Genomic DNA, 24,515 nt, shown 5'->3' with positions numbered 1-24,515 from the left:
ATGGTTTCTATTTATTGTTACATTGAAGACCTGCTTTGAAAAATCATCTGGGTCAGAAATGACAGGCAACAAGTTAATTCAAGCTTTAAATGTTTGTATGCCTGGTATTAGAATACAAATTATAAGTACATTTAGAAAAAGGAAAAGACAAAACATTTTCTTAAGCACTCTAAGTTGATAATAAAACGTCTTCCATCAACATAGTATGTTAAACTTTCCTTCAGAATAGTAGCCTACCTTACTCAAGCTGTCGTTGAGGATCTCCTACTTTTGCCATTAATAATTTATTTTTACGGGGGTTATTTAAATGTCAACTATATAAATTTGTGTCTTGTGATGCCAGGGTTAATCCTCTTTTAAGTGCTGGCAGAAAAGGATTGCACTTACGTGTTTCTATATGATTGTTTTAACCTGACAAGACCTCAACAGTAGCCCAGGCTTTTATCTACCACTCTGTGAGATGACTCTGCCTTTTTCTGGGCAAGGGATCAATAAAAGATGGGCCTTCCTTTATTTTCAATCGACAGATAGGAAAGATTATTTAAGTGTAAACCCACACTAGAAAGACTATTCAACTGTGTACAAACCGGAAACAACCATTAAACAACCATTTGAACCTGCTTAGTAAAACAACCTGTCTATGTCAAGCTGCTGCACAGTGAGGGAGAAAAGAAAGAGACCCCCGTTCATTTTGTACTAGTGAACTGTGCCCACTAATGGGCTTTTAATTGTTACCTGCATCTACTCGTATTTATCAAGAACTCCATATTAGTTCACCTTAAATTCATTCAAGTAAAATTCCCTGAAAGTGTTCCCAGAGGCCAAGGTGACTGCATCCATTTGTTTGCTTGTTTTTGCACAAATAATTACAACCTTTTTAACACACATTATGATAGAGGTCTTTCTGTCAAAATAGCAACAAATAAAGGATACTGTTTGATGACACATAAAGGAGCATGAGATCACGTCATTACTATGGGCTCATATAAACCTTCCTGACTTCCTTCCCCACTCTCCCACACATCTTCTGGTGTTTCCTGTTTCTCATGAGGAAAGGCAACCATGACACAGTTTTAACTTGAATAGAATCACAGATTTCTCTTGGTTAGAAGATTGTTGGAGGGTAATGGAAAAAAATGTCGGTCAACTGCACTTTAGATCGTAATGAATGTCACTATAAGGAATAATTAATGTTAATGAAAACTCTAAGTATATTTACTTTTCTTCCAAATATTAATACGTTTAAGCTAAACATATACCCTCAAACTGTCTTTATGATATTCTTTTAATTATTTACCTTTTTTTTTGATGACACAGTCAAGTTTATTTATTTATTTAATCTTTATTTAGACTTGAAAATCATTGTGATCGAGCCCTCATTTACTATGATGTCTTTTTTTATCTGGTTACTGTACTTTATATGTTTATCATTATTGTTTATCATGCATTTTTCACAGTCAAATAAAGAAAATCACACATCAAAATATGTGTTCATTGTTGACAGGGCAAACTATGCCAGAAAAACAAACATTTTAGCCATTACTGTGCTACGTCAGCTCTTTAACCTTTAGATATTTGAGTTGGTTGAAATGATCCGAAACGAGGATGCAGTTGGACCCACCCACAGAATCGGCGGGGCCCCTGAAAAACTCAGAGAATGGGCCCTCATCTGTTGTGATTTACTGATGATATCAACGCATGTGTACTGGATAAGTAGCATTGGTGCTAGCGTCCTGGCTAACAGTTACCTTATTTAGAACAAGGACAAAAAGTTATGGAGACAGGGCCTTTTCTATCTGTGCCCCAAACTCTGGAACTCTCTCCCCCGCTACATCCTATTCTCTGCAACTACTGAGATTTTTAAGAGCCATCTGAAAACTGATTTTTACTCATTGGCCTTTAATTGTCCCTAACTGAATTACTCTCTGGCTTTTCTCTGAAAGTTGTTTATTATTGTGACTATTACTGTTGTTGTCATAACAATTACTACTATGAGTAGTTATTACTTTTTATCACTTTTAAATTTTACTCATTGTCTTCAATGTTTCCTTTCATTCTTTTAATGTTGTCTGCTGTGAAGCACTTTGGAACAACTGTGTTGTGTGTAAAGTGCTATATAAATAAAGATGATTTGATTTTGGAGAAGAGAGTGTGTCTAGCTATTATTGGGTTCTGATGTTCAAATGACTAATTGTGGTTGGCAGAAAGTAACATCAGTCAAAGGCCTTAGAACACATCAGGAGCAAATGAAGTGTTTGGTAAAAGGAGTGCAGGGTCGCCGCATCGATCAGTACCTCCTGAGAAGTCAGTCGAGTCGGCTGAAGTCCAGCGGCAGGTAGAAAACCACAGCTGGCAGGATTTCAGCAACTCTGGCACTGCAGAAGAGGGGGATAGACTGTGTAAAGTTCAATAAACATTCAGAGTTCTCAGTTTATGAACTTTATTAACTTTAATTAGAAAGTCGGGTCAGGAACATACAGATCTAAAAACACCGCTGCTTCCTGCAACACTGCTACTGCGGATGCTTACATCGCAGTCAGACTGTACTACAATCTCTGATCACTATGCTGCTTCAACTAGTCCCATTTATTGCTGGACATTACAGCCTGGGCGGAAGAGATGTGGACGACACTGAGGACAGCCTGCCAGTCAGAGGGAGAACCTTTGAGCATAAAGCTAAAGTGAAATGGTCTAAGGCAAGTGAGAGGAAAGAGTGGGAGACAGTTAATAGGGACCTTGCAATGTTGTTAGAAGGGATCAAGGGAACGGTGGTGAACGAGCTAGAGAAGATAGGAGATATGATATATGCATATGGTGTAGAAAGGTTTGGAGTGCATTACAGAAACAGGGTTGAGAGGGTGCAGCCAGCTAACTCTAGAAGACAGAAAGAGATAGGTAAGTTAGTAAAGGATAAGAGACAGTTAAGGAAACAGTGGAGGAAGGCTACAGAAGAGGAGAGAGAGGGAATGAATGTTTTACAGGAGGAGCTAAGAAAAAGGCTGGTGACACTTAGAAGGGCAGAACAACTACGGAGGAATAGGAAGCAGAAGCAGCGGGCAAGGACAGTATTTTATCCTTTTAAGTTTACTAAAGGGATGTTCATTCAGGAAAAGGGAGGGCTGCTTAGAGCACCAAAGCAAGAGGTAGAGGAGCATTTAAAAAGAGTGCATTTAGCTCCAGGACAGAACAGGGAGTTGGGCCTCCCACCCGACATGCCACCACTAGGGGAGATAGAGTTTAGTATGGATGTTAAACCACCAAGATGGAAGGAAGTGCAGGATATAGTAAGGCGTGCAAAGGCTTTTTCGGCCCCAGGGCCAAACGGAGTCCCCTACAGGGTTTACAAAAACAAGCCTGATGTCCTTAGGTTTGTGTGGCGGTTATTAAGGTCAGTCTGGGAGAAACAGTCTATCCCAAAGGCCTGGTGTAGAGCAGTGGGAATCCTGATGCCTAAAGAGAAGGAATCCTCTGATCTGAGCCAGTTTCGTACCATCTCACTCCTGAATGTGGAGGAGAAGATTTTCTTCAGTATCATAGCAAAGAGGTTATCCAGTTATTTACAAGTAAATAGACTAATAGACACAACAGTGTAGAAATCAGGGATCCCAGGTTTTGCAGGGTGTATAGAGCACACAAGTATGATCTGGCATCAGATCCAGGCAGCTAAGGCAGAGAATAGGGAGTTAAATGTAATATTTTTAGATCTAGCACATGCATTTGGGTCAGTACCTCATAGTCTTATCTGGAGGGCATTTGGGTTCTTTAGAGTGCCAGAGATGGTGGTAAACTTAGTGAAGATGTATGACAGAGATGTTAGGATGTGTATTAGTACTGCGAACTTTACGACAGGCTGGCAGAGACTAGAGGTAGGTATTATGGCAGGTTGCACAATTTTCCCTCTAGCCTTCACAATGGCGATGGAAGTCATTGTCAGAGCTTCCAAGTGGGTGGTAGGAGGGGAGAGATGGCAGGATGAGATGCGCTTCCCACCAATCAGGGCTTACATGGATGACATGACACTGGTGACCACGACAGTGCCATGCATGAGAAGGCTACTGGAGAGGCTAAATAAGAGTCTCAAGTGGGCTAGCATAAAGATCAAGCCTAGTAAGTCCAGAGCATCTCAGTATCCAGAAGGAAGATAGTTGACAGGAAGTCAGGAAGAGATACTGTTGATCAGGGAGAAGCCAGTAAATAGCTTAGGGAGATGGTATAATGAAGACTTTAATGACAGTGAACAGGTGGTGCAGTTTAGAAAAGATGTAGTGGAGGGGTTAGAGAGGACTGATAAATCAGGAGGGAGGTTGAAGTTATGGTGTTTGCAGTTTGGACTATTTCCTAGACTGATGTGGCCCATGTCAGTTTATTAGATACCAATATTGAAGGTAGAGAAGCTGGAAAGAGTAATTAGCTCATATGTAAGGAAGTAGTTGGGTGTTCCTTGGTGCCTTAGCAGTGTGGCACTCTATGGCAAAGGGGTACTCCAACTCCTGATCACTAGCTTGACAGAAGAGTTCAAGTGCTCAAAGGTTAGAGCAGAGTTGCTGTTAGCAGGGAGCAAAGATAGAATAATTAGCAGTGTAGTTCCAAATCCAACTAGGGGAAGGAAATGGAACCCAAGACAGGCAGTAGAGGAGGCAGAGGCAGCTCTTAGGCATGCTGAGTTTGTAGGCAATGTCCAGATAGGCCGGGGAGGCCTGGGGCTTGGCTCAAGTAGACCGGCGTGGAACAAAGCAGGTCCTAAAGGTAGGAGACTGGTAGTGGAACAGGTACGTAGACAGGAGGAAGTAGTAAGGTGTACTAAGGCTGTGGCTCAGGCTAAGCAGGGACAGTGGATGAACTGGGAGAGTGTAGAGAAGAGCAAGCTGAGTTGGAGAGACCTATGGAGTATGGAGGACAGGCGGATCAAATTACTTTTATTGTTTGTTTTTTTTTTACTTTTAAAATGAACTTTTAAAATGCATTTTTTTGAAACCTTATGTCATTGAGCAGCATACAGCTTTCAAATTTTATCTTCAGAAATAACTTTTTGTTCATTATTTATAAGCTTTTGTTTAAAAACAATGTATTAATTTAAACATAATCCAGATTAGTTAGTTGACAAGTTCTCTGTAGATGCAATAATCAATTTAAGTTTCAGCTCTACATGCAGGAGCATTTAAAGAACATATATTAGCTAGTAGTATTGTGGTTATTTTTTTGTATGTTCTTAGGGTAAACGTTTAGTACAAGAAAACATCAAAATATATAAACATAAACACTCACAGATTCCAGAGTAGTAACATGATGTATAGATACTTTTCTGTAAGCTGAAGAAGGAAGAGACATAAACTGGCACCAGTGATCTGATTTAATTACAAAGAAGAACCCACAGTGACAAAACAATAACACCTACATACAGGACGTCATTCGGACAGACTGTAACCATGACAACTGCAAGATGATGACCAGGTGGTCAGCGGAAACCTGTGATGCTTCCTCTCCTGTAGACATTCGTAACAAGGAAAACTAACGGCTTGGAGTTAAAACAGCTAGCCTTGGTGACAACAGAGGCAATCTTGCTTTTTAGGACCTAAACAGTTAAACATTGCTGACCGTGCATGCCAGAGAGGAAAAGTGGGCAAAAATACAAACAAAAAAATAAAACAAAAACCTTACACAAATATATAAAAATATGCCATTAGATTCATATCAACAATTGAGGCCCATGGGTGCACTATTTACAGAAAAAGGCAATATACCAATATCTACAACAATAAAGACTTCTTTCACATACGGGCATGAGGCATACTTACACTTGGTGAGTGTTACAGTGATGACAGGCTTCTATGATAGTGAAGAGTAAATTTTCCTTTTTTAAAATTTTACACAAAATAATTAATTCTTCTTGTTACAGGTGAAAAAAGCGTTAAGTTTTACTTCATATTTTAGGCTTGCTTGCATGTGTGCGTTTGTTAGCGGTTCACTGGGTTCCCAACCTTGAATGCAAATGCTGGCATATGATTATTCAGTTAATAATTATTAGACTGCCAAGGAAAATAGATTAAGGAAAATAGACTTTTAGATTTTTGAGGAAAATATCAATCTCATATGAAATCTTTTAAAGTACATTAGTAGTTTGGGAAAATCCTCATCAGCTGTCAAACAAATCTGGTGAGTTTCAATGTGATAATATTTTAACCAGAGAATACAGAGATTAAAAGAAAACACACTTTAAGATATGTAGTTGGGGATTCAACAAAGAGATATTTCCTTTGTTTCTCAAGTCACAGTTTAAAATAAGTTGTTCCAAAACCCCATGCACCAGAATATCATGTTGAATTTTTCTGTTTGGTAGCAATATACTAGCTTCATACCACAGAGAGTAATCCACCAAGCCAGCGTTGATACAAAGCCTTTTCTTTCTTTATGGCAACTTTGGCACTGAAAACATGAATAATAACTATGATATGACTCAAAGAAAACAAAGTGAAAAGTATTTGCTACTTGATACGGGGAAAGCTGAACATTTTGGTATTCACTCTTTAGCTGTTAGTGAGATAAAAGTCTCTCTTTTGGCCAATTTTATCACAATCAACAGCAGGATAGCTTAGCTCACCATTAAGACTTGAAATGGCAGTGATCAGATAGCTGCACATTTCATTAAGACTCAGAATTGGAATGGGTGAGTGTATAGTTTCAGTTCAGGCAGGCCACAGAGTTAAGCCCTTCGATTGAGATCAGCTGATCTCACACAGACCCTCATCAACTGACAGACAACTGATTTGCTCTAAGCCTGCTTTTGGCTAATTGTACTCATGATACCTTATTTAAACTGCTCTTCTCTGGCTATGCTTTACTGACCCTCTGCAAGCTGCTTTTTGCAACCCTCCTCCACCCCAGCTCCTCCTCTATACTATATCTGATTTAATCAATGTCATTCTTTTGTCACTGATTTCTGCTCTGCTCTGGGTTTATTGCTGCTTCTCTCCCTGCCTCAGGCTTTCCTGCTAATAAAGAGAAAAAATATAACTGTAAATCATGAAAGTGTACCTGACTGAAATGGTCTTCTGTCATTTTTAGAGCATTCAAACAATGACTTTAAGTTTGGTCAAAACCAGGCTAGCCGTTTCCTGCTCAGCTATAGCATGTGGAGTTCAATCTTTTCACTTAAATCTTTACTAAATGCTGAAAAAGTGCATTTCCCAAAATGTTTTGCAAGTCCCAGAAAACATCATAAAATCTTGAAACTTTCTTCTGCTGTAGTTCAAACATGCGAACAGGTCCCTTTGGAGGATGCACACATACATACAAGGCAAAGATCTCACAGGCTAGTCAGCAACTAGCAAAGCTTCTTAACTGTTAGCTGCTCTGACAGTGGGAGAGTTAACCTGATGAGGATGTGTTTGTAAAGTGGGAAATCTGAGTTGAAGGGCCCAGATGGCTGGCAAAGTGCAAGATGGTTTTCTAAGCTTGAGGGGATCAAAGACAATCACTGCTTAACCCCCAAAGCCTGAGGCTAAAGTGTGTGTGCAAGGGCAAATCAGAGTCACCCTTTTACTTCCCCAGACATCTGCTGCAGAGCGAGCGAGAGCTGACTTTTCATTGTGTGTACGGGTGTGTATGTGTCCATTTAATTGGTTTACTCTAAGCCCTCTGAAGGCACGTGCAGGCGTTTGGCATTTGTCCTTCTGACCTACTCTGTATCTTCTACACTCTATGGCTGCACATACAAACAACTAGCATCTTAAACTCCATAGTCAATACTGAAATCAGTGTCTGTGTGGGTTTGTACAATCATGATAGGGCAATATGTCCTCAAAACTAAATTGCCACTCTGTGCAATGAGCTGAAAAATGTTGACACTCAGGCCTGAAAAAGTAACCGTGTTTTCTGTCTCTCTTTAACATAAATATCAAACTGAAATATCAAATTTAGAATGTGGATCGGTTCACAGTCTGGTTATTTTGGCCACAAACAGCCAATAGAGGAATACATTTATTGAGTCATATATCCCTATGTCAAAATGTTTGTTTTATGCCACGCCATGACTGGACTGAACTGTACAACCCTTTGTGTACGTCTCTCTGTCCAAATATGCCCATTTATCTCTTCAATTAATCCCGCCAGGGCGTCCCTGTTCTTCAGCTCAAAAACAAAAAAGAAGTGAGAGCTACATCTTCTATAAATTAAGTGCTGTAAAAGAAGGCGCTAAAAATCAAAAACCATAAATACTGTACACACAAGAGTCTGCTACCACACATCCTGGACTCATTTTTAAAGAGTCTGAAGTCCTCTCCTGATTTCCACTTGACAAAACAAAATTCATGGCAAAAGAAGCTTTTCAAATTTCTTCAACACAAACAAAGCTTTGGCATAGTCATGTTAAGGAGGAATGTCTCCAATGTGTTATTTTTTCTACTCAACTCCAGTGGTGGGCATCATCTCTGTTCATCTTTCACTGGCAGCAAAAATTAAATAATAAAGTCAGATACAATGTGATTATCTGTGTAAAAATAAAGTCTTTAGGTTCAATGAGTGAATGCTGTGCATTAGTGTGTATTTTAATAGTCCTGTTAGATAACCCCTGCAACATATTGCACTTAAATGAGGCTCTTATTAACTCTCCATCTACAGGAGTGAAGATGATTGTAGCAGTGTCACATTAATAGATATTATTTTAACCCAAGCAGGAAGATCTGATCTCAGATCTGCTGTTAAGGATGAAACAAAACAAACAAACAAAAAAAAAACAGATACCAACTGAAATTTTCAGCAAAGATTGAAGTCTGCCTTTAGAAATTCAGATTATCCATCACACTGCAGGCTGTAATGGTACAATAATCTTTGTTTCCATTCAGACGTGCTCTTACAGTATGTTTGTTCATGACTTCAACCTCTGAGCATCAAGAGGCATTATGTCTGCAGGCTTTGCTAAAGTGGTGATGGAATTAAAGGTTGTCCAAGTTCATCTCCCTTGCATGGACATTCTGCAGAGTCTGATTCCTCTTCTATCTCTTTCTTCACATGTTCTCAGTCTGAGCACATGCATTTGTTCAAGTTTCCCTTCAGACTTTTCCTTCAGCAAGACTTGAGAACAAAGACACTCCAGACCACACAAGCAGAAATAGACATGCACAGACACCACTCTGTGAGGAAAAAATGCACATCATCTGCATCAAAAACACAAGAAAAATATAGCTGATTAAGTCCAGGAAGGAGCTGACAGCCATATTTTTGCACATAGAGACTGCTGGACTGAGCAGAAGACCAAAAGAACAACACCAAAAAGTGAAGAGTCCCTGGGCAGGTTGGTCAAAGTGCAGGGTCAATAGCCTCACACCCGCCAAAGTAAAAGATGGTTGGTGCTGTCGTCTCTTCCCACTGTTTCGCTGCTGCTAGTAAGTCTAAAGTCCTCATAGCCATCACCACCGGAGATTACTAGATGGTTGGTTTTTGGAGGGATGTGTGCTGATGTTCGCCGACGAGTGGAGTCACGCCTTTCAAGGTTACCATCAACTGTGGAGCTGCTCTGTGATTGGTTCCCTGAAAGGCATTGAATCAAGATTGACATTACGATTGGGAACTCTTGAGAGAAAATATAAATAAATAATTTAAACTTTTCAACTTTTATTAAGTTTAGAAAAATAACTACCTGTGGAGTCAACAGCAGTAGAGGGGAGGTTCATGTCAAACCCTTCTGGTAGTTCAATTGATGTCAGGAAGCGGACGTGGCCCGTGTGTCCATGGGCTGAGCCCATAGGCAACAAGGGAGTTTTCAGTGTCCCAGCTCCAGTACCTGAGCTCACTGCTGGGATCGCCAGCGTAAGAACAACCCCTACAGAAGAAAACCTGCTTTAAACATGCTTTAACATTCACAATGCATCAGACAACAATAAAGAGAAAACTCAAAAATGCACAAAATGTTTCTTTTCTTTTTGGAATTAAAGCTTTATTTCATTGCTTAAAGAAACTAATAATTAGCTTCAACCTATCCTTACCCATTTATTAGAATTAAAGTTAAAGGAAGATTGCTGTGATTCCTTCTAAGTAGGTTTTTTGCAAATACAATTTAAAAAACACCCAAAAATTGGCACTTATTATAACCTCAATCATGTTTCTCTGTTTCTAAATATCCTATACTGAAGACAGCCCTTCACAGACAAAAAGCACACTGAAGTGGCAAAGCCTACATTTTTATTCATCCACCTGCTATTATAATGTAGATGGTAAATCAGTTGGACTGAAGGTTAAACAGTGTGTTTTACCTGCACTGGTGCCGATCCAAAGCATATCCTTACAGGCCAGCAGTGCTGTGATTCTCAGACAGGCGGCCTTGTGCTGTCTGATAATCGCATCAGCACCTGATTTGAGAGACAGAAAGAAAAGGATGGAGGTTAAAGGAAGAACAGTTGCAAGGAACAGGATAACTGGAACAATTAGCATTGTATAAGTAGGTTTAATTGAATCAATTAGAAATGAGAGTGAAGGATGAAAGGAGCAAAGAGCTCCATAAAAACTCAAGTCCTGCATGCACTCATATTCCCTTTGTGCATTTACCTGCAAGCATCTTATGCACAGCAGGCGCTACGTCCACCTCTGTCAAACTCTCCAAAGTCTGAGCATGGTACAGTTTGACCTGCGCACTTCCCTGCAAAGCCAGCCACACACCCTGACCATACGCCACCAAGCAGGTCACGCAGCGACTGCTGTCTGTGCCCACCTGGAACGAGTACTGGAGAGGGAAGAGAAGAAAGAACAAAACACACTGACTGATCTGTTTATTACTTCATTTCTTAACTGAACAAATACCTACCCAAATATGTACTCACCTCTTGAACCAGTGTTGTCGTGTTGATAATAAGGACTTTATTCTGTGAGCCACACCACAGTTTTCCTCCCACAGGAACCATTTTGGTGACAGGGCTGCTGGGTGTGCCCAGAACTAGTGTCTGCGAGGACTGAGGGTCCCAGAAACTACCTGTAGATTAAAATGAAGGGAGACTGCTTAAGAAAGATGTGGAAAACAGGCATAGTAATAATGCTATAAGGAATCCAAATAGATGCAGGGGATCTTTGTGCACCAATGCACTGTCTTTTCTTTTTTTTTTTTTTTTTTTTTTTTACATAATTGAAGCTTTACCTGCTTCTCTCTGATAGACAATCACCTCCCCATTGGCCAAGGATACAAACACTTTGTTGTCCAGGTACCTGTATGGAGCAGAAATTAAAGGCCATGACATTGAAATGAAGACATCACAAACGTAGTGACATCAAACAGATGTAATTTTTCCTCCTTACTTCCAACAACTTCATTTTTCATTAAAAACAATATATAATCCAGTAATGATTTCTATGTCAAAATATTGATGAAGAAAGTGACTAACAGTATACAGAGGATGGAGGCTGAGTGTTGCATCTTCATGCTGTTTTTACGGTTCCTGATGTTGTCTGAGGACTGGTACACATGGATGCTAAAGGAAAACAAAGTATAGTTAAAAATGATTTTAGACTTTCACAAGATTTTCATATTTAAGGTAATTACATAAAATGTTTGCATTAAACAAACCATCCATCCTCAGTTCCCAGCCACACTGAGCTCTGATATGCCTCAGGATCTATACTAAGCAGGTCTTCCAAGCTCGCCCTGGTGAATGAGCCTCTGGAGGAGCGGCGCATGGCCCGGCCATCCATGGGGCTCTCAGCATGCGGGCGACCTCCTCCTCCAACCCCCAACATCCCTGGTGTGCCATAGGAGCTGGCCACAGGGAACTCCTGCTCCTCTTCACTACTGGTGGTCTCTGTAACCATATCCTTGGAGCTTGGGCCCTCATCATCTTAAAGGTGGGGTAAAATAAAATAAAAAAAATAAGAATACAGTGTGTAAATGTGTGTGAGGGTAGGTGTGTTTGTACTTACTGCCATAGCTGGATGAGATGGTGGAGTGGCTGGCCTGACTCTGCAGGGTGGAGGAGGGGCTGGGTGAGTCCTCATCATCAGTGTCATCACTGTCAAAAGGAACAAGCTCCGCCCCTGGTACTGGGAACCAATAGAGCCGTTCATCAGTTTACATTAGTATGTAATAGGAGCACATAATACAAATGTTAAATCCTAGAAAACCTTATTAAAAGAAATCAAAACAAATTATAACTCAGGGAAACAGTCACAGCATCATTTACACAATCAATGTCACATGTCAGTGACAATGGACAAGCAGAAGCATGGGTCACCAATGAAAAACAAAAAAAAAAAAGAAGCACTATAAATCTACAAATACATCACAAGAAAATGCATTTAATGGCGTAAGACATGCATGAGACTTAAAGTGAGCACCAGATAGGATAGACTTTGCAGCAGGTTTTAAAAAACTTTATGGACTAACCTGCAGGTTGCTCTGCTAGCTCCAGAGAGGAATGAGAGATTGATATGTGGAGCTGCTGCTGCGGGGTGTGATCAGGTGCCGTGGAGGCAGGAACAATAGTGGGCTCTGATCCTCGCTCCCTGAGGTTAAAAGAACGAGTTATAGTCACAGAATATTGAGGAAGACAGAAACACATATTAAATAACATTGATGCAATATAAAAGAAATTTTAACGGAAGTTATCCTTTTATGTTTTATCTCTATGCGCTGTTATTGCTCCATCAGTACTTTGTTATCCAGAATTAAATAATTGGACTAGCTCACCAAATCACTGCACTTTAACCTCATAGATAACTTACAAAAGAGATTTTAACCTCTCAACATGATGTTTTTTAATTGTCATACAGAAATTCTACTAAAAGTAGCAGGCAATCTGCAGAGCTATACTTATTTTTAGACTGTCATGTTTGAAACTTCCCATTTGTATTGGTTTATAAAATGTATTGTTTTTTCGGGTTATGAAGCTATTGTCCCTTTATTCTGTAAACCACTGTGACACTTCATCCTGCTAAGTGTTACACATGTTATGAAATATGTTCACACAAAGGCACAACTAGGGATAAGAGTAGGAAATTAGCAATTGCTTTAGACTTTCTGTGCAGCACATCAGCTTCATGCTCTGTACTGAAACTATGTTAAACTGCATTGTGCCTTTTATTAAAACAAAACAAATTCCATTCATTCCATATTACTTGTTCTCTTAGATTTCTATTTCTCTTATTTCCTTTGCTTTTGTAATTTACTTGTTGTCAGTGTAAGTACAGGCTGCCTCTAAGTGAACTCTCAGGTAAGTATCAATCCAGGATAACCTAATTAAAGGTGCATTGAATGACCTTAAAATAAAATGGGCTTATTTGGTTACTTGATGTCAGAGAGTCATTGCTAATGTAACTGTGCCACCTGTGCTTTTTTGTTTCAACAGAGTGCCAAAGTAGACTGCTTAACAGCCTCCACTCTTCTTGGAAGGCTTTCCACAAGACTTTTGAGTCTTTCTGGGGAATTTGTGCCCATATATTCTGGAGAGCATTTGTGTGGTCGGGCACTGGTGTTGGTCGAGAAGACATGGCTCGCAATCTCTGTTCCGGTTCAACCCAAATTGCGCGATGGAGTTGAGGTCAGGGCTCTGTGTGGGCCAGTCAAGTTCTTTCACACCAAACTTATCAAACCATGTCTTTATAGTCTTTGCTTTGTGAGTTGGAGCACAGTCATGTTGGAATAGAAATAGGCCTTCCCCAAACTGTTGCCACAAAGTTGGAAGCATAGCATTGTCCAAGATGTCTTGGTATACTGAAGAATTAAGACTATCCTTCACTGGAGATAAGGGGACCCTGAAAAACAGCCCAAACCATTATCCCTCCTCCACCAAACTTGACAGGTAGCACAATTCAGTCAGACAGGTAATGTATTCCGGCATCCGCCAAACTCAGACTCACTCATCTGACTGCTAAACAGAAGCAGGATTTGTCACTCCACAGAACATGTTTCCACTGCTGCACAGTCCAGTGTCAGTATGCTGTACACCACTCCATCTGACACTTAGCATTGGACTTACTGATGCGAGACTTGCATGCAGCTGCTCAACTTGGATTCATGAAGCTCCCGCTGCAGAGTTTTTTTTATATGCTTACATCAATGCCAGCAGATGTTCTGAACTCTTCAGCTATGGAATCAGCAGAGTGTTGGCAACTTCTACGCAACATGCACATTAGCAGTGATTTTACATCATCTTTTGCAGAGTTGCTGTTGTTCCTAAATGCTTCCATTTTCTAATGATATCACTTACAGTTGACTTTGGAATATCCAGAGGGGATGATAATTGACAAACCGTCTTATTGCAAAGGTGGCATCCATCACAGTACCACATTTGAAGTCACTGAGCTCTTCAGAACGACCCATTTTGTATCACAAATGTTAATAAACTGAGAATATATTGTGCTTGAGTCTGTCTGTCCCGTATTTTATGGCCTCCCCAAAATTCACAAATCACTACAAAATACATCTCTTAGACCAATTGTATCAAGCACTGGCTGTCTAACTGAACCCCTATCTCAATACCTTGACTTTTTCCTCAAGAAATCTGTGCTGAATCTTCCCTCCTACACAGGAGACACCACAGATGTTTTGAACAATTTGGGCTCACTTAAAAGCGACAAAGACTTTATTTTAGTCACCTGTGATGCCCAAAGCCTTTACACAGGCATCCCACACGAGGTAGGCATGGAAGCACTTAAATATTATTTAGACACACACTCTAATGCTCTTCCGCCAAATGTTTTCTTGCTCACCTGAACAGAACTTGTCCTGTCTAGGACCTACTTTCAATATGCAGGTTCCTATTTTTTACAGAAACTAGGGGTGAGCATGGGTAGGTCTTTCACATCATCGTATGCCTGCTTAACCATGGGGTTCTGGGAGGACAAATTCATTCACAATGCGAACAATAATTTGTTTCTCCCTAAGATTTCACTCTGGAAAAGATACATAGATGATATTCTGTTTCCCTGGACTGGTACCACTCATAAACTCAGTGATTTTTTGGTCTATACCAACTCCACCACACAGTACCTCCATTTCATCGTTAAACATTCTAATGAAATAATAAACTTCTGGACTTAACCATCTATAAAACAACAAAGGGAGGTTGGAGACCACAATTTACCTCAAACCATTAAGCAGAAATACACTCCTCAGAGCCGACAGCCATCACGCTTAAAAACTCATCAATAACATCCCAACAGGACAGTTTTTACATCTGAAAAGAAAATGCAGTACTCACAATGAGTTTGAACATAAAGCAGTGGAGCTAAGCAGCCTATCAGCGGACCCCACCTCCTCGAAAAATCCCAGTGCTCCTCCATAAATAATAATAAAACACACCATTATGAAACACTGGAATATTTTACAGAGTGATCAGGCCCTAAAACAGATCTGTGAACAAGCCCCCCTCATCTCCTTCAGAAGAGCCTGCTCCCTCAGAGACAGACTGGTCCACACAACACCACCACCCCCTCAGAAAACCACCCGGCTGCCTACTCCTCCCTCCGGTTTCTACAGGTGTGGTCACTGCGCTCACTGCTCAAATTCTCCTGACCCCCCCGACCTCCACCCGTGGAGGGGCTGGAGCGCAAGAGACTCTCTCTTCCTTGTCGCTTGTGTGTGCAAATGTGTTGGGATGTATCTTGTTTGTGTATACTGACCTTCCCTTTAGTCCTGGTACAGCAGCAATACATATGATCCTGGCTGAGCAGACAGCGATACATGCCTCTACTGTGGGCTCATCTTTGATGTTCAACAGACACACCTGAAGAGAACAAAACCATTGCACACTTGTCAGTCAAACTGTTTGCATAATGTAAACATGTATTTTTTTTTTATCAGAATTAAGAGTAAAGATCAGTTTTAAAACTCTGTTATTCAGTAAATTGATATTCAGTGGTTTCACTGGTTATTAGACTCTAGAAACCTTAACAGTATTACAAGTATTTCTTACCTGTCCCACATATCCGTCGCTGTTACACACCCACACTTCACACCCACTGTCAGGACAGCTGTGACTGGGAGATGCACAAGAAAACTGGAGACAAACAACGACATGAGTGAAAATTAATTTTGTACATTTATAAAGATATCTAACATAGATGTGCAATGTAAAAGGCAAACTATCTTTTAATTCCAGATATACAGAGGCTATAGATTAGGAAATCTCTGCTGCTCTCACCTGCATCCCGCTGCGTGTTTTCATGATAGGAATGGCCTTCAGAAACTCTGGATCCCACTGATCTTTATTCATCGCTACAAAAAAAGACACAATGACAGTTAAACATTCAAACAGAGCAGCTCTTAGACTTAATGATTTACTGACCACATTTACTGTGGTATAAACCTTTTTACTGACCTAGCTTCTTCTTTGCTTCTTCAAATGCCTGTTCAAAGTGGGATCTTGTGTCTGGTGAGGTGAACTCAAAAACAAAGCTGCTCTCAGCGGAGGCCGTGGTAAACTCGAGCTTCGTGGGCAGGCAGGTCATGCTGAAGGCCAGAGACTGTTTCTCTGACAGCTCCCTGTGGACCGATGCCATCAGATCCTTGATCACCTCATCCAGGGACTGAGAGAAGAACAAAAAAATCATAAGAAAAAGATCATATGGATGACATTTGGATGTTTTACTCCATCATGAAAGAGAGGGCAGTGCCAAAGAACAAAAAACAGTCAGTACCTGGTGTGGGAAGCTGAGGGTCTCAGACAGTTTGCTGATCTGACATAAAGTGCTCAGATCCTCATCCAGTCGACTGATTGTCTTCTGGATGCTCTCCTTGTTGGTTGCCTGAGTGGAGCCTGATGCAAAGATGTTCAATTAATAAAACTGCATGTCATTGTAATCTAAACCACACTTACACTGAAACGTTAAATATTCAGTCATCTCCTTAGTCATGCTATGAAATCAACAATAAAAATGATGGGCGGTGTGTTTCCTGTCTTCACGTAGCCTTACTTTTCACCACCTCCACATCCTCCAGAGGAAGCTTCCACAGGAACTTGTATTTACTGGATGTGTCTATCACGCTTGCAGCGGAATATCTGAGGGGGAGACAGAAATGTAAAAAGAAAATAATGGAGAAAAATTAAAACATTTTGAAATACCATTTCAGTCAAATGTTATATGTCTGTCGTTAGGCACCAGGGGGCAGTATGGTGACAAAACTGAAATAAAAGGTATGTTTACACTGTATTTTCCCTCCTCTACTTGTGTGGGTGTTTGTGCGTGTGTTACGTACAGGCTCATAGAGCTGCGTCTTAACGAGCCAGACTTCCTCTTCAAAGTGGTGCAGATGATCAGATCACTGAAGAGGAAGAGAGAACGGTCTTTTTTCCCTCCGACTGTTTTCTACAGAGAGAAAGGAGCAGCAACTCTACTCAGATTTTGGGATATCAATATTACAATTTATGATATACCTTCAAGTTTGTTTGAATCATTTCTAATTTTCATCTATTTAGAAAATTTTGTTTAGCATGTATTTTTCAAGTGTATCTTACCGCCTCCATGACCATTTCCTGTCTCAAGAACTTCCTGTGGGGGTTGAGGATCTAACACAAACATAAACAGACAGAGAGAGGTAGTCATCAGTTAAAACCATACAAAAAAACTGTGTACTGTTGTCCTCTTGTTCCTCCTGCTCTTTTAGGTTTCACAAATCACAAAGCCACACAAAAATCTCAACTTAGACTCCTGTACAAACTTTATCAAGTAAAAAATTGCAGTTTTCAAGACTTTCTTATACTTTACGACAAATGATCACTTAGCCATGTAAGTGATCTAAAAACATTTCACAGAGACAAAACTAAAGAAACCACTGAAGAGGCAAACATAACTGACAGTGTAACAGAGATTTATGTACATAAAAAATCCTCTCACATGTTCAACACCCTCTATGTGCGCCTCAATCTCCTGGATGACTCTGGCCTCTCTCTCTGCCTCCTCGGCCGAACGACGGCCCTTATTGATCTTCTCTGCCAGCCGCTTAATGTCCCTCTGGGCGTCCAGTAGGTACCGGTGATCTGGGTGATCCTCTGAGGTGTGCTTCAGTAGGTCCTAGAGAAAAAACAAATATGTATTTACCTCTGTAACATGAGCATCTTCACTAACACTAGGCTAACTTTATAGAGAAAGTGCTGAACTACGTTGAGGGATACTTCACCTTAACCAGCAGCTCATATCGAGGAATCCTCTGGACTGGTTTGATCATTAGGTCACCCAGAGCCTGTTTCTCCTTGTTTTCTCGCATGTTTTGCTGTTGAAATGAGAAAGCTGTTACTAGCAAAGTTAACTGTAAGGTGAGGACTTTGTTGCATTTCCTCTTGTAACCACAAGATGGCAGAGTGGTTCCATAATAAAATCCCTGCATGCAGCATGTAGCTCTGTGGTTAAAAACTGGGGGCAGAGTGAGGACATGATTCCTTTTTGTGTCAGTCCTCTCCATAAATGTACTTCTGCTGACACAGAACATCAAAAATTAACAGGGAGGAGAACAAAGCATGTCAAGAAGAGCATGCTAGTTTTTTCTCCTAAGTTTTAGAGAGTGTATTACAGCGTTTTAACGTTGTCTAAGTTGCATCTTTTTGAAATAAACAATGATAAATGCAACTGTTAATTCACACGTCCACCATTATCTAAGACTATTAAACAGCATTTTAACGTCCTCCAAGTTGCATCTTTGTGAGATAAAGAAAGATATAGTGTGTATATCAATGTTCTTATTTCATACATTGGCTGATATATCGGATATTTTTTTTAGCCCACAATATTGGCATCGGGCCTGAAAATCCCATATCAGTCGGGCTCTAGTACAAATATTCATTCATATAAACTTGTCTTATCATGTAGGAATCCTTTCAAGTTTAAACCAAGCATCAGAGTAGAAAAAAGGTAATTTAAGTGATTTTGAACATGCCTTTGGAGTTAGTGATTGTGCAGATTTTTATTTTTCAGATGTTTCATGTTTACAAAAGAGTCTGAATACACCTGTCAAAATCTGCCACAGAAAACGAGGATCATCAGTCCAGGATAAGTCCTCCAATACTCTATCATCCAAATTTGTTGAGCCAAAGTGAACTGTAGCCCAAGTTTCCAGTTCAGTGGCAACAGGTATGGTCTTCTGCTGCCGTTGTTCTTCTGCTTCAAGGTTCAACATGTTGTGTCTTCAGAGATGCTCGTCTGCATACCTCGGTTGAGTTATTGTTGCCCCTCTATCAACTTGAACCAGGCTGGTTGATCTCCTTTGACCTCTGCTATTAATAAGGCCCAGGGAACTGGTGCTCACTGGATATTTACTCTTTTTCTTACCGTTCTCTGTGAGTGGTTGAGCAGGAAATTCCCAGTAGTTCAGCAGTTTCTGGAACACTCAGACTGGCCTATGTCACACCAAAAACCATGGCACATTCAAAGTCCCTTAAAATCACATTCCTTCCCAATTTTGATGCTCGATGTGATTTCTACGGATTGTCAGATTAATTATATGTCTTATAAAACTGGTTACTGCCAAGTCACTGGCTGATTAGATATTCGGGATAATGAGCAGATCAACAGGTGGACCTAATAAAGTGATCAGTAAGTTTATGTTCTACATGTTAAACTGACTACTATGTTAGTTTAAAATGAAAATCTAAAAAAAAAACTAATTCTAAGTAAGCTTGTGTCATATTTGTACCTGTATTAAAGCATTGTATATTTATTCAACCAACAACTGAGGAATTTCACCTTATGTCTGTTATTGTTTTATGTAAGTGTGAACTTTATTGTCATTTCATCATCTCTAGTCTGATGATTTTAATGCCCTTTTGTCAGTCTCTCCTTTGTTTCTATGGTTTTGTATCCTCTAAATTTTTTCTGTAATTGACTCATTGTAAATGAGGGTGCCCCTCAATGATTTCTTGAGTATAAATAAAGGTTGATTGATTTATTTCTGTTTTTTCATCACAAACATCCATCTAAAACCACCTATTCTACTCTTAAAGCTGAGTGAGAATATTACTGTTTAAAAGACATGCTCAAATTAAGGAGCACATAATTATGTACATGATGCTACAGTAGCAGTGGCAAATAGAATTTACAAAGCATTTTTTAGCCTGTGAATAATCAGGTCAAAGTACTGGCATAAAGTGCTCAGACATGTTTCCATGCTACAAAAAGGTGGCTGAAAACATTTCTCGACTGGTTCCAGGATTTCCAAACAAACACATGAAAGCAGCCACTCAGACAAACAGGACATCCTGTGACTAAGTCCAACACTCACCTCCAGGAACTTGTGAAAGGCTGGCTTGGCCTCCTTGGCAATCCTCACAGCATCTTTGGCATTAAGAAAGTTGTCGATGTACGCTGAATACATATTAGCTAGAGCCTCTTTGGAGAACTGGAGTAAAGAAGGACAAAAGGACATCTAAGTTACTGTTGGTTCACAATTAGATCCAAAGACCTTGAGCTTTTTTTTTTTTTAGCTTGAACAACATATTATATAAAGTAGACTCTCTGAAGTATTGGTGGATGAATTATGATGCTATTAGCGCTTAAACAATCAGTCAATGGGCTGCCTGACAGAAAGAGGCAATGATGTGCTACTTTAGGTGTGACAGGGAATACACAAAAAAAATTTGACACCAAATTCAGTACTTTTTAAGTTATTTAAGACCTGCTTCATACAATTTAGGACATATGTGTTTTGAGCTGATTTAGGTTAAAACTGTGACAACATAGAAAAGAAAATACTATGAGTATTTCTTATTGTAAGCTTTCTTAGAGCATTTTGAGACTAGACTATGAGAAAAAAAGACCTTGGTTTTGTATTGTCAGGTAGCTGACAATGGAAAGTCTAATTTTCACCTAAGCAGCCCAAATGTAACAGTCGCTGAGTAGCTATTTTCAGGTTCTGCTTTTTAGTTAAAACTTATGCCCTCCTCCCAGGATATCCATAATGTTCTTTAATATTTTTAAACAATGATATATCAGTGATCACTTCATTGTTGCAGCTGATAAGCTTTAGCTCACTATAGCTGAGTTGTAATCATGCACATAGTTTCAAATTCATGCTAATGTTGCCAAAATGATTTAAGAGACTTTATTAAAAATAATACTAACATTAAACTCTATCAAAATTAGTGAGCTTTGATTAGAGACACAGATAAGATTACAGACACAACACTACACAGAGGAAAGACAATATAATGCACAGATAGTGAGGAAAGAATTACATAATCTTCCAGATAATCTGTCAGTCTTGAAACCCTTTCCCCTAGCATAGCATTCAAAGAGCAGAAAGAGAACAAAAACAGACAATTTCCAGATTCTGCAGGCATTAGCTATTCATGTGCAATTGTAAATGACTTAAAATGCATTAAAGTGGTTGTCTTGTTTCCTCCAGGGCTACATGCGTCCTCTGGACATTCTCCACAATCCATACAACTGGATTGTGTATTTTCTTCCCCAAGCACAGCAAAAATTTCTGCCCCGTGTGAGGCTCGAACTCACGACCTTCAGATTATGAGACTGACGCGCTGCCTACTGCGCCAACGAGGCCTGCTACACATGCGACTGCTGCAGCTTTAAGAGCCGCAGCAGAGTGAGAACAGGAGGGGGAGGGGACGGAGCGATTTAAGAAAGGGAGGGGTGTGTGAGCAGTGCAGAGAGTCTGCAATAGCTCCAACGTGACAGAGAAAGGCTCTTCCTGTTTCACCTCTATGCTTTCTCCTATTCTAATTTGTGTTTCTGCTGTGTATTAAAGAGCAACACACCCTGCTTGTTTTTCATATGGTGGTATCTTGCATTTACCATACTGTGATTGTGTGTTTGATCTTTCACTGTGGGTGACAACAACAGTATGAAGATGGCAAGAGTGAGTGAGGGGATTTTCCCATCCCAAAGAAAAACAAAACCTAAAGCCTTGTCTACGAAACAACTACATTGTGTGTCTTCCTCTTTAGTGTTTTTCTGATTTTATGTTAAAATGTTAGCCAAAAAAGCCATTAACTCACTCATTTTCAAAGACTAAGCCTTGAAAGTGAGCCAAGCACTAATGTTTCAGAGCTTGGTTTCAAAGTCTACGCTTAGAGGCACCCATGGGTCATGGGAAACTTTTTATTGGGTCATAAAGAGGTCAGCGGCAAAACAAAATAATAATCTAGTGATGCCAACAATCTATAGAACTTGTTTGATTCAAGCACAGAGGAGCTTTAGAAATATTCATTACTAATCAATTAAATACATTAATATTTTTAGCCTTCCTGGAAATTCTGGATATAATTTTGTCCCTATCTCATCATGTAGCACTTAAAATGAGGATAAGATAAGCAATGTTTACTGCATCTCTAAGAGCAGTGTTAAGTGGCATGTATGCTACTGTAGTGAGTGATCTCTTCTTTGTAGCTGCTGAGCATGAAGCATTTTATAAATATGACAAACTTTAGTATTTCCCAAGCCTTTCCGAGCTCAGCAGAAGCCTTAATATGGGCTTAGATACATCATAGTTTTATATGACATAGATACAAGCTGCAATCTCAGCAGTTGCAGAATGAACGCAATGCAGAAGTGCAAAACCTGCAGTTCCTGAAGTGTCTGCACTAAACCTATAAAGGGCCTTTATTTTGATAGAACAACTGAGGAGAGACAAGATTAATGGGAAGAGAGTTAGGGAAGACATGCGCCAACCAGCACCATGATCGGGATTTGATTCTTCAATCAGTATGTTGAGGACTGTAGCCTCTATACAAGGGTGCCTAAGCCAACCTTGACAGTAGAATCAAACATATTCACAGTCTAGCACAGAAAGTGTTTTTGGTGTGAATAGCTTATTTTACTGTAGGCACTGTATAGGTGTCAATTTCGGAACTGGTCTGTTTTGATTCTATTAAGGCGAAGAGTTATGCATACATTCACGTTATAAAGGGCATGACTGATCTAAATGATAGAAGGGCAAATTGCAGCTGTTTGCCTAGAAGTTTAGGCCAGGTTCAGTTGGAAAAAATAAGCTCCAACACGATATCATCCATCGCTTGGCTTTAGAACACCTCTTCATAAAACAATAACTGACATCTCTGATGCTCCATATATTCTATATGGTCTATAGCTATAGCTTTTCAACTTTTTGATCAGAGCAGTAGTTAACAGTAGCAGATCAGAAGGATCTAATGCATTCTCATTTTTAAAGTGATTCCAGCTAAAGACAGGATTTAAACTTAAACTCACCTTAAGAAACCTCAAATATTTTTTTTCAACCGTTCTGATAAAAACAGTTAAAAGGAAAGGGAAAGATATTGTTTATCTTTATCTCTACTCACTGATTGGATGAGAATGTTTCCAACCGTCTGTCTATCATGCCATTGGCCGACGCAGTTAGCCACTTGCTCTAGGAACTGCTCATGGTGCTCCAGGATCTCTGGGATCTGGTAAAACATCTCATCCACCAGCAGAGGGTCCACGATGGAGCTGCCATCTGGCTGTTTGAGAGGACGCATATAGCCCTGGAGGAAACAAGACAACCACTTTAATGCATTTTAAGTCATTTACAATTGCACATGAATAGCTAAGTATGTACCTGTGCTTACACGTATGAATGGCTTTTGTAGCTTAGTTAGCCATCAAAGAATATGAGAAATGCCAGTCACAGTAGACAGGTAGACATGTATGAAAAGGGTATAATGACAACTGAGCCAGCTCCATCAGCTGATTAGGATCATGTCATGTAGTATAAATATCTAGAAACAAGATTGGCTTGATTACAAATAGTTCATTAAACACACTGATACTGGTCTCATAAGTGTGCTAAATTGTGGGCTAGTGTCTGATAGCACAAACTAAAACACAAACCCGACATTCCCCCCGTTACTTTGATCACTGCCATAAGAATTCGATTATTTAACCAGTGTTTTCTACATAACCACATTTCCATTTACTCATTTATGCGTGCTGACAGTTTAGATTGAGGTAACAGCAGGAAGGAGGGGGTGTTTCTGTTTAACAGATGGAGAGGAGGTTTGTCATTAAAGCTGCCTCCACTGTACAGCAGGGCTATACATACAATACTTACAATAATAAGGAAATATTAAGAAGAATCTTTTAATATTTATTTACAAGGAAATTCTCCCAGCACACATATAAAATAAATATAAATTATTTGCAAACAGGAAGCACTAGTTCCTGTTTGAAACCAGTAGTGCCTTAATTAGTGATCAATGATTCATTTTTTGTTTTTCAATTCTATATCAAATTTCTTTAAACAAGCCGACTGGTGTTGGCTAATACTGAGTTATTAGTCATGGCGCTAACGACATGCTAGCAGTTTTAAAAAGTCAGTAATATATCAGGCAAATATTAGCTGTTACTATATTTTGACGGAATAAATAAAACAATAAGTGATCTACATTCTCAAATCTTCATTGAACATGAATATTGATATGTTTTCAAAGGTCATATTTACGTGGAAGCTAGCCTGAAGAAGCTAGTTGAAGTAGCACCTTGCTGCCATCCTGTGGTCCTAAGGGAAAGGCATTTAAACTGGACTCCGTTTTACTACGCATTTGTTCCTCCTTCCTTCTCTGTTTCTATCTACAGCTGCACTCAGTTTGTTCCAT

General features: G+C 39.7%; 1 protein-coding gene and 1 non-coding gene across 2 annotated transcripts in view; both read right to left on the bottom strand.

Annotated features, from left to right (window-relative positions):
* Positions 1 to 5,336: 5,336 nt before the first annotated feature.
* The window catches only part of LOC121523586 (rho guanine nucleotide exchange factor 17-like), a 96,817-nt gene continuing 77,638 nt past the window's right edge, over positions 5,337 to 24,515 (bottom strand). The window contains exons 3-24 of the mRNA XM_041808524.1: positions 23,223 to 23,405; positions 20,189 to 20,305; positions 18,095 to 18,187; positions 17,812 to 17,988; positions 17,433 to 17,483; positions 17,174 to 17,283; positions 16,891 to 16,976; positions 16,615 to 16,733; positions 16,296 to 16,503; positions 16,119 to 16,192; positions 15,891 to 15,974; positions 15,598 to 15,701; positions 12,362 to 12,480; positions 11,899 to 12,018; positions 11,549 to 11,816; positions 11,367 to 11,453; positions 11,123 to 11,190; positions 10,812 to 10,960; positions 10,540 to 10,714; positions 10,248 to 10,343; positions 9,635 to 9,817; positions 5,337 to 9,525 (exon numbers count right to left, since the gene is read on the bottom strand). Of these exons, the coding sequence (XP_041664458.1) occupies positions 9,317 to 9,525; positions 9,635 to 9,817; positions 10,248 to 10,343; positions 10,540 to 10,714; positions 10,812 to 10,960; positions 11,123 to 11,190; positions 11,367 to 11,453; positions 11,549 to 11,816; positions 11,899 to 12,018; positions 12,362 to 12,480; positions 15,598 to 15,701; positions 15,891 to 15,974; positions 16,119 to 16,192; positions 16,296 to 16,503; positions 16,615 to 16,733; positions 16,891 to 16,976; positions 17,174 to 17,283; positions 17,433 to 17,483; positions 17,812 to 17,988; positions 18,095 to 18,187; positions 20,189 to 20,305; positions 23,223 to 23,405 (2,880 nt within the window). The 3' untranslated portion in view covers positions 5,337 to 9,316. The remainder of the gene's footprint in view (positions 9,526 to 9,634; positions 9,818 to 10,247; positions 10,344 to 10,539; positions 10,715 to 10,811; positions 10,961 to 11,122; positions 11,191 to 11,366; positions 11,454 to 11,548; positions 11,817 to 11,898; positions 12,019 to 12,361; positions 12,481 to 15,597; positions 15,702 to 15,890; positions 15,975 to 16,118; positions 16,193 to 16,295; positions 16,504 to 16,614; positions 16,734 to 16,890; positions 16,977 to 17,173; positions 17,284 to 17,432; positions 17,484 to 17,811; positions 17,989 to 18,094; positions 18,188 to 20,188; positions 20,306 to 23,222; positions 23,406 to 24,515) is intronic.
* On the bottom strand, positions 21,393 to 21,465 carry trnam-cau. The gene has a single exon. It is a non-coding gene; the product is annotated as a tRNA-Met (tRNA).

The sequence above is a fragment of the Cheilinus undulatus genome, linkage group 2 (assembly GCF_018320785.1).
Source record: "Cheilinus undulatus linkage group 2, ASM1832078v1, whole genome shotgun sequence".
In the NCBI taxonomy this organism is placed as follows: domain Eukaryota; kingdom Metazoa; phylum Chordata; class Actinopteri; order Labriformes; family Labridae; genus Cheilinus; species Cheilinus undulatus.
Note: the sequence above shows the minus strand (reverse complement) of the source record. Positions and strands in the feature narration are given on the sequence as shown.